The sequence below is a fragment of the Orbicella faveolata genome, unplaced genomic scaffold (genome assembly GCF_042242905.1).
Source record: "Orbicella faveolata isolate gen_17 unplaced genomic scaffold, um_ofav_v1 contig_2, whole genome shotgun sequence".
Taxonomy (NCBI): domain Eukaryota; kingdom Metazoa; phylum Cnidaria; class Anthozoa; order Scleractinia; family Merulinidae; genus Orbicella; species Orbicella faveolata.
This window is the reverse complement of record NW_028301547.1, coordinates 18,721,812-18,731,618: the sequence shown is the minus strand read 5'-3', so window position 1 is coordinate 18,731,618 and position 9,807 is coordinate 18,721,812. Positions and strand designations below refer to the sequence as shown.

Here is a 9,807-nt window from a genome sequence, read left to right as displayed (position 1 = left end):
ACAGATTAATTTTAGTTTCTCCTTGTTTCGTGTTGAAATGTCAAACAGTTCATCAACGTAATTATTGTAATCAAAAATAAACGACGAAATATTCCGCTCTGTGGGGTCCAGAACGTGAAATTTTCCTGCGATATGGTTTCTACGCCATAAAATCTATCGTCTGATTTCCCTGTAATTATCGCGATGGTCTTTTCTAATTGGTCCATATGTGCCAAGGGTCCCAAAGACTGCTCTGATTGGCTACCGCTTGAACCGCGACATTGACAACCGCAGATAAAATAAAAAACAAATCAGAACTCATTCGCACAAAGCGCGGGAAAATGCGCGAAGGACGAATCGCGTAGCTCCTTTAGAAATCTTTCAATGTCAGTAGTAGGCATCAAAACAATGCAAAAACGATTTCTCTGATCTGCAGTGAGGGACGAAGGTACCATCTCTCTCTGGTTGCAGGTTTACATTCCGTTTGTGTGATTGCTTAGTTTTCAAGGCACGCAGCTTAAAATTACCGAGGTAATGTTTGAATGGAAGGTCCTATAAACTTCGCCTGCTTTGAAATGTTTATGAAAGAAGGACGAAAGAAGACTAGTAACCAGTGGTAGCTCCCATTACAAGAGTGATGCGTCAACGAGGGCCTGCTGGATTATTGGGCAACCTCATTCCCAGGGTCTCTCATTTTCCTGCCCTTCTCTCGCCCCCGTAGGGTGGGAAGATGAGAGAACCTAGGGACAAGGTTGAAATAATTGCTTGATTGATTGATTGATTGATTATCGGGCCTGGGGGTGCACAATAGACTAGTATGGTGTGTAGCTTTATTTGTTGATTGTAATTCCATAAAGACTCGCAAAGTCACTCTGGCTCCAGCTGGCAGGACCATAACACTCTCTTTCATCTCCCTTGGAGAGAAAGCCTGGGATCTAGGTTGGTTCACCTGGTTGCCACTGTCTCTCTTCTTCTTCTCCCACCCTGGGAACGAGGTTGAACGTGTCGTACAAGAAACGAACAACAGCGCTAGAAAATCTAAAACTTTATTTCTTATCCTAAAACTAAATATTCATTATATTTTCTCTGTATAATATAAACGAGAGATTTCGCTGCACGAGCCAGTAGAGTTATGTTACAAAAGCATATCTTTAGAAGAGTGTACTATACACATATTTACAAGTATCGAGTCGGCTTTTCTTACATTTAACCTACAATACAAAACATTACAAGCCGCATGCTATCTCCACGCTTTCCTTATAAAAAAATATTTTAGAATTTTGTTGTTGCACACAATATATCATTTAAATCTTATGGTGAAGGGGGAATACTTAGTTCTTTCGTTTGTGTGAAAATTATGTATCCGAAATAAGTGAGTGTTTGAGAAGGCGATTTGCGAGTGCGCACGTGACATGCACGAAGCAATCGTTTTCTACGAAGCCACGCGCAGCGAGAGTTTCGCCCGAGGGAATGACCAGCAACATTCCCGCGGGACGCGACTTTCCCTCTTGTTTCTGAACTCGCGCATGTTCAATAGCTGCCAAAATGAAAGACAATGCTCGTAGTCGAAGCAGAGGACAATTAAATGATGAAAATTATGTACAATGATTTTTTTAACTCCGACAAAGCGTGCATAAGAAACTGAACAATCGAACGTGGTAATCAGTGGTGAAGAACGTTTAGGAATATATATCGATAACATTTGAGAGAAATCACGTGTGAAATGCAGAAACCCTCGTCTGACTGAGCATAACCCAGTCTCGTCGTTATATGACCCGTTTCAGCACAAGAAAGGAAACATTGAAAATGAATAATTTGGATGATCATTACATTTTCAACTTTTCCTCGCTAAGCAGGGTGATTTTAGTGATGTCATTCCAGTATCTGGGCTTGTCCCACTCAAGGCATGACTAGTAGCTCTCTAGCATTCGTCTAACTGCTTGTCCCATTTATTCTTAATCAAGGCCCTAACAAGAGGCAGACAGTTCTATCAGCAACACTTGTATCTATATGTCCATCACCCAACTTCGCCATAACTCAAATATTTTTCAACAAGTAACACAACTCTGGCGCTTTCTGATCTTGTCCATGGGATAACCAATAACTTCTGTGTTGCCGGGGACACCGACCTCCCGCGTTCGAAGCATCCGATCTCTGATTGGTTCATTTCAACCAGAAAGACAGCCAGTGACGGCTAATGGGTTTAATTCCCAACACAACCAACTAGAACGCAATGTGAACACGACCATCACTACCTACTCCGTATACCACGCACGTAATATATACACATTACAGCTCTGTCTGAAGAGTCTCACTGTTGGGATCGTAGCTACCGATGCAGCAGAACACGCGATCTGACAGCGAGGTCCTGGTGCCGGGTGTATCTAGAGACTGAGAGCGCCGTTTAAACTCTTCTGGAGTGAGCACCTCACATTTGTGGGATATTGTTTGCACGTCGTTTTCGTCCACGTGGGTTGAGCGATACAAGGATTGCTGTAAACAAGAAAACGGAATCACCCATGATCATTATTACCGTGACAAATAGGATATTGACAATAAAGTTGACAGTTACTTGTTAGCTAACAGGACTTTGAGCGCGATGCCCAACGACTTTACCAAGCAGAAGGGTGTCTGAAGAGTCCCTTAGTCGGGACGAAACGAAAGCGCTGCGTCAGACTAGCAACGATCACCGTATTATCACAAATAGGACATTTCCGCAAATTAGAAGTGCTGCGAATACTGCCACATCACTGACAAAGTGACGTGCTTCGAGGTTTATGATGTACAGATCTAAATTCGCATCGAAAAGAACACCAGCAGCACACAGCGGAAAAGAGAAGAAGAATGTTACTTATCGACCTAATTTTTCAGTCGCACACTTAAATAGCGGAAAACAACTGAGTTCTCTTTAACGCTCTTCAAACTTTCCTTATTACATTAGTCTGGAGAATTTTTTATATTTATCCTTTATTATTTTATCATTTATTTTCTATGGAACGAATTGTACTTATCATGTTCTCTCTGATCTCTCAACTTAACCATACCTTGCCATCTGAAGGCCTTCTTCCTGGTTTAGTTTCTTCCGGATGATAAAACCACTTGACTCGTACCACCATGTTCCCCACGCACCCCTCCCACATGTTCTCGATTCTACCAACATACGGGAGATTCAAGTTCTTTGTTGGGTTGGACATGAAAACTGCGCAATCACCAACCTGTTAAACAAGTACAACAACTTGAGTATGCATATACGAATCTGATTGGCTGAGGACACAACACCTTGACTCTGATTGGTCAGAGGGCGCTGCTTGAGTGTTATGAGCCAATGGGTGACGAGCGCAGCAAAAAGCGAAACAAAAGCAAATTAAGTCGTCGATAAAGCTCTTCAATTATGAGAAAAAACAATGAAAAAGACCGGGAAAAGGCAGAACAACTCACACAAATCGTTTCGTCTCCTCTCACGATGGACTTGTAGAAACTTTTCTTTCCTTTTCCTTTCCTTTTATTTTGGAAACTTCTCCCCGACCACTGCCACAAAGGCCCTGAAATGACAAACCAGAAAGGTAAGTACAAGAAAAAAAATCCTACCTTGTGTATTTCGTTCCTCATACTAACACTCAGGAATGATGGAATGTCATCACTTCAAGTTGGAACGTTACTGATTTGAAACCAACTTCTCCCAGGAAGTGGTTAAAAAATCTTTAAAACTGTGAAGAGCTACGTCACGGTTTGCGAATCTTGTAAAGGTTCGCCTAAATTTTTCAAGTTCGCCGTTTGTAATTCACGCAAATCTTGTCCATCCTTAACCATTCTTCTGTCTTTATTTAGCTCTTATTAACTGAGCAGGAGGTCTGTATGGAGGAATCTTGACCGAGCTCAACATTCTGCCATACAGACCGACTAAGCTCGGTTAATAAGATGTTTATTATATGCCAAACAAGAAAAATTAATCCATTTAATGTAACTGGTTTGTACTGTCTGACACTTCGCTTGCGAACGGAGATGAGCTGAACTTAAATCTGACAAAGTTTGCTAGATAGACTGAAAATCTAGAAATCTGACAAAGTTTGCTCGTCCTCTTTACTGTTTTTGTTGTTGTTGTTGTTGTTTCTCGTCAAGGTTTTTGGCACTTCCATAAATTATAAAGAAGAGAATAAAACAAAATAGTTAATATTTTTGTATTTTAGTTTACAACTTTGTTACCGCAAAATGTGAACGGTCTAGATAACGGTCTAGATGCCGGTCTATATGGGGAAAAACTATCGTTTTCAGTCAATCAAATTCGTGAATTCAGTAGCTCCCAGTCCCTGTGAGACAGTCTTATAATAAGGATTATTATTATCTCTTTGGTGTTTTTCTACCTTTGTAAACTATTATTTTCAGGTTTCCTTCAATTTAAAGGCAATTTTGCGTGTGGGTAAAATAACTCAAAATACCGTGACTGAGCTGCTTTAAGACAACAAGAGAAACAAGCCTCGTTGATCATCAAAATACACCGTACAACAGAAATTCCTCATCAAGTTTAAAATTTCAGCTAACTGGAAACTGGTGATTTAATGACTGACTCCAGATATTGAGCAAAAAAGAAAGTAAAAGCATAAACTATGGTACGCATCTCACCTGAATATTTCATGTCCACCTGCAAACGATCAATCTCTGAGCGACGTCTCCTTGCAAAACGAGGCTGAAATCGATGAAAGAAACACGATAAGATGTCAATACCCGCTGGTGATTGTTTGCAGAATCCTGGCACCCTTATTTGCAAGTGGAAGCGCTCCGCAATCTATGTCAGAGTCGCGAGGGGCACAATCAACATTGTTTCCCAAACGTAACGTAAAACACTTCGTATACACTAGTGCCGCTTTCAACTGAGTGTCGCAAAACCAAAACAAAAGTAATCGCTCTAGCCAATCACAAAGGACACAGACAGTACAGCGAACCAATCAAAACTAGAAGGAATTACATGTAACAGATGCAAAGCGCGGGAAAACGTTTACGAAAGAGTTATCAATAGTTTTGATTTACTTCTGATTGGATGAAAATGGGGCGCGAGTTTTTTTTTTTTCTAAGCCAATCGTGTAGCGTAGTTAGTGCAAAACTAATTGCTTTTCGACACTCAAATGAAAACCGCTCTAATCATGAAATTAAGGGAATGAGTTTTGCCAGCTGATTGGCGACAACACATGGTGGGGCGACACAACAGGCGTTTGTGAACAGTCGTGTCGTAGTTACAGACACTTCCCTGGGGCTTGTCAACCTTAAAATACACTAAATATTTTCACAACGCGACATCATAATATTATTCAATTTGGTTGTCTTGGAGTAAACTAATGCATGAATTTATGATAGTGCCATCTCACCTGAAAAGACTTATTTTCGACCAGCGGACTCTCGTCAAAAGCGTCACTGTACGACTCGCTGTCCTCGTCTTGTGACGTAGACAAAACATCACGTGTCGGGCTCTCGCCTTCGGCCCGTGAAGAACGAAACGAGCTACTTAAGCTCAAATTAAGGGACCTCCTTCTGAGGTCCTTTTCAGACTTTCTTGAGGAACCTTTTGTTCCAGCTCGAGGTCCTTTTTCGTGTTTAGGCGTTTCTACATCCGATGTGGCTTCACTTTCTTCTCCCTGATCAGAGGACTCCGTGTTATTGTCCATAGCTGTGCGCGTCTTCTCAGACGATTGTTTAGAATTATTTTCATAACCCTCCGTTTTGAGGGACGAGTCGCTCAGGTGAATCTCCTTCTCGCATTCTTTTAGTTCCGCCGAAGCAACTGTAGCCAAGTCTTGTTTTGTGTTCTCCACAGTTCTAGATGCCGCTTCCTTGTTCTCTACTTTCGTCTCCGTTTTGCCGCGCACTTTATTCGCCTTCTGTTTTGGTGCATCCGCAACTTTGCTTTCTTGGCCATCGTTACCACTTTGACTCTTATCTTTGACTCTTGTGAGAGATCCCATGTTTTCAGTGTCACACTTTTCCGCATCCTTCGTTTTATTCTTCAATGTTTCTCCTTTACTTGAACCAGTCTCTTTAGCGGTGTTAGCCAAGCGTTTTGAAGGAAGCCATGAGTCATCCTTGCTCTTCCTTTTCCCTCTCAGCCTCCGTCTCTTCGCATGAAGCTCGCCAGAACTCTCGTTCCCGGATGAAAACTCTGACGTGTTTTCCTCTGCTCTTAGTCTTAACCTTGAACTCGCCGTAGCACCTCCCAGGGAACTGGACCGAGATCTTTTCTCTGGCAGGGTGGGAATGGACTCCGAATCTGAAGGAAACATTGTATATGGGTTAGATATTGCAAATTAAGAAATGTCACCACCCCTGCTAGTACTTAACAAACCTCCGGATATCTATAAATATAAAAAAACAACAACAAAAGAACGATCCCGCCAGATTCTCCACTTAAGAGAAATGCCAAGCGAAATAATAGTTTTACCCCTGGAGATCATATTTTTGGAAGAAAATGATAGATTAATGCTAAAAAAAGTTCAGATACATGTGTGATAACCAACTGGCACGTTGGTAGATTAGTTTTGGCGACGAGAGTGAAGGCGAGGAATTAGAATGAAGAGATTTCTTAGCAGTTTGCGGGGAGTTTAGGCCCTGTCAACACTACTCCCGGGAAATTTAAAAAACGGCGTTTTCACTCTGAAAACACATCAAATATTTTCCGTCCACACTACGCCGGAGAAATTTGAAAACGCATCGATCACCGGCCATTTTGGATTTGTGTTTGAGCAAAACTCGGGAAGGGAAATCACGTGATTGCCGTGATGTCATCGTTTTCGAAAAAGCTCTGTTTTGCAAACATTGTCTGTCCACACTAAAACGCCGGGCACGTTTGAAGGAGCGTTTTCGAAAAGCTCCGTTTTCGGTTCAGATTAGTGTGGACAGTAGGCTTACCCATAGAAATAAAACTGCGTTTTCAAATTTCTCTGGCGTAGTGTGGAGGGGACCTTGGCCACTACCGGTCTCCTATATAGTCCAGGGGCATAGCCTGGTCTCCTATATTGCCCACGGGTACAGCATTCGACCAGTCTTACGGGAAGCCATGGGTCTCACTCCTAATAGGAGAACTCGCAATTTTTTCTGTATTACTTGAGTCGCTGAACAAGTTGAGCTAACGATACGTTTACCTTCAACAGGAAAGTCTGGATGTATTCTTTTGATTTCATTCAGCTGGAAGAAGCCGCTGTCTCCATCGTCAAACTCGATCCAGATTTTCCCATCCACTTCCTTCTCGTCCGGTGGAGCTGCAAATAACGACAGGAAAGTTAGATGTACATAAGACCCACGTGTTACCCATAAACAAATCAGTATATAGAAGAACCTTGACGATATAACAAAAAGCTCTGGCCAAACGGACTTGCAAGTAGTCGCAAGTAGCCGCAAGTTGAACTTGCGTAGAAACTTGTGTTGGGTGGCCAAAACGACTAGCACGTTTCCTCGCAAGTCGCAAAAAAACCCGCTTCCAGGGCTACACATCCTGTATTTCAATGACGTAACATGAACAAGGAACAATTCAACTGAATTCACTTTACGTATACGAACACTTTTAAAAATCCTTAGGTCTTGCTAACAAAAACAGCCGCAACCACTTTCACAGTCTGTCTCAGGTTCAAATGAGGTTCGTTAAACCATAAGGGAAAACAATTCTGTAGTTTCTCACGCTTTAAAACCAAAACATGCATATAAAATGACGAATATTGAGAACTGATTCTTCAAAACGTGTATTATTACGAAATATCACACAACTTCAAGAGTTTGCCCCATTAGTATGGGGAGTTTCAGGAGTTTAAGGGGTTTGAGACTGAATTGCAAAGACCTTGCCTTTTAGTTAGAGCGCCTCGGTAAACATAAACGACAAGCGCGCGTTGTCTAGGTTATTGTTTTCTTATAGTCAGTAAAATAGAGGTCATTTTATACTAAGCTGGAAAGACATTGATTTTGACCTACATAGGCTTGATTCTAAACAATGCAGATGTAATTTCTCACTTTCAATTTCAGATGTAAGCTCACCTTCTGTAACAGTTCCCGGATAGAAGCACCTGTATTGAGGACTCCAGTGGGCACAAACACGTGTTCCAATGGAAAGAAACTTGTCGCCAGGCGGTTGAATATCCTTCACCTGTTCCAAAACAACATAACAACATCAGGTTCAGGTGAAAGAAAAATAAAGGAAGGAATGGCTCTCAATGTAAGGGGAAATGAGAACAATTCTTCGTAAATCTACGTAAAAGAGCAGGAATGGATTCCCATTTCAGTCGTCCAATCAGCAAACAGCGTGAGCAATGGCGTCACTGTTACTAGGCAACCCTTCCAACGCAACTGGCGCACTAAGTCAAATTGCGACCTAAAGAAGAACTCGCTCTTCCGACTTAACGACGATGTGGAAGACAACAAAGATGACAGAAGATACTCAGAACACAATACAAGGTTAATCCCTCGACTTACCGCCTGATCAAGCAGTTGTTCCGTCGATTTCCAGTGTGGCCTTCTGCCCCTTTCACCATCCAGGACCACTCCGAATCTGAAAATAAGACACGGTTAATTTATTCACTCGGATTACGTAATGCTGTTAAGTCATGTTCATTTGTGCCCAGGACTTTGGAGACGCGCACTGCCGGACGACGGACGGCAGACGGTCCAGAGACCAAGCTTGGTTGTTTTAAATTGGGTCATTTTGTACTTCAAGTTGAAGGAAACCTCGAAATTTGCAGTCAATTAAGGTGGAATAACACCAAAGGGAACATGGATGTTAAAGATTCGGGAAGACTGAGAAAGATCTTTTTCAAGATGCGACTAACATCAAACTCGCTAACTCTCCTTCTGATTAATTCCTAGCTTCTCTTTTCTTTTTTACGAATTAAGGACCTGGTAATCTTGGGGAAAATGTATTGAATTGAAACCAATTTCTCCCAAAGAGAACTCTAGAAAATGAGAGAACAAGAGTGAGGAGAATTTTGACATAGATTATACTTACAAGTCGGGTTCATTGAATGTACTGATGCGTCCAGGATAGAAAACAGAATCCACAGGAAGCAAGAGTTTGACGCCTTCTACTAGTTCGTCGACGAGAAACGTGAAACGGACGTCAACTAGAAAAGGAAAGAAAGGACAAAATCCAGTCATTGAATTATGCAAGGTTGATATATACATAGAGCGTTTAGTAGGAGGACAATGTACGTTCTGGGTTGTTATTTTTTTTGCGCACAGTACTATAACAACAAACGCAAACAACGTAACTCGACTATGAATCAATCAAAACTAGGAACTAGAACATGCAGCTGGCGCAAAGCGCGGGAAAGCGTGTGACAGGCTAGAGACGACCGGTTTGGAGGTTGCTTCTGATTGGTTAAAAAAACAAGCATGTTTCCTTTGACTGGCTAGGACTGGCTGTGAGAAGGTTTAAAAAAACGTACGACCACAACATACAGAACTATTTTCGACAGTCAATCGATACGAAGAGAGCAACACACCTGGTGATGTGGGACGTTCAACAACAGCTTCTTCTTGTTCCTTTATTTCCTCATTCTTGACATATTCCTGTAGAAAGCATAAAAAAGGTTATTTAATAAAAGGAAATACGAGTCATGTTACTATACTTAACTTATTGTAAACCAGTTATTATCGCAGAAGGTGCTGCAACTACTGCATATGATCACTCTTGCGGTTTGTCTTCCTTTCTCAAACTTCCTGAGGGAGAAACACGTTAATTTGTCCATTAAGCATATACGGCAGATTATCCGAGAACACAAAACCACACAACCAGTTACGCGACGCACCTAAATTGGTCCCAACATTGGGATCCTTTATGAATGTGACCTGTTTTCCTGT

The 9,807-nt window shown here is 41.7% G+C and overlaps 1 protein-coding gene across 4 annotated transcripts in view; it reads right to left on the bottom strand.

Moving 5' to 3' along the window:
* Nucleotides 1–1,009: 1,009 nt before the first annotated feature.
* LOC110046582 (uncharacterized) overlaps nucleotides 1,010–9,807 on the bottom strand; it is a 36,796-nt gene continuing 27,998 nt past the window's right edge. For all 4 annotated transcript variants that reach the window (XM_020752262.2, XM_020752264.2, XM_020752263.2 and 1 more), the window contains exons 16-25: nucleotides 9,450–9,516; nucleotides 8,954–9,068; nucleotides 8,425–8,500; nucleotides 7,990–8,098; nucleotides 7,107–7,223; nucleotides 5,340–6,235; nucleotides 4,600–4,663; nucleotides 3,418–3,521; nucleotides 3,024–3,194; nucleotides 1,010–2,472 (exon numbers count right to left, since the gene is read on the bottom strand). In XM_020752262.2, the coding sequence (XP_020607921.2) occupies nucleotides 2,269–2,472; nucleotides 3,024–3,194; nucleotides 3,418–3,521; nucleotides 4,600–4,663; nucleotides 5,340–6,235; nucleotides 7,107–7,223; nucleotides 7,990–8,098; nucleotides 8,425–8,500; nucleotides 8,954–9,068; nucleotides 9,450–9,516 (1,923 nt within the window). In that variant the 3' untranslated portion in view covers nucleotides 1,010–2,268. The remainder of the gene's footprint in view (nucleotides 2,473–3,023; nucleotides 3,195–3,417; nucleotides 3,522–4,599; nucleotides 4,664–5,339; nucleotides 6,236–7,106; nucleotides 7,224–7,989; nucleotides 8,099–8,424; nucleotides 8,501–8,953; nucleotides 9,069–9,449; nucleotides 9,517–9,807) is intronic.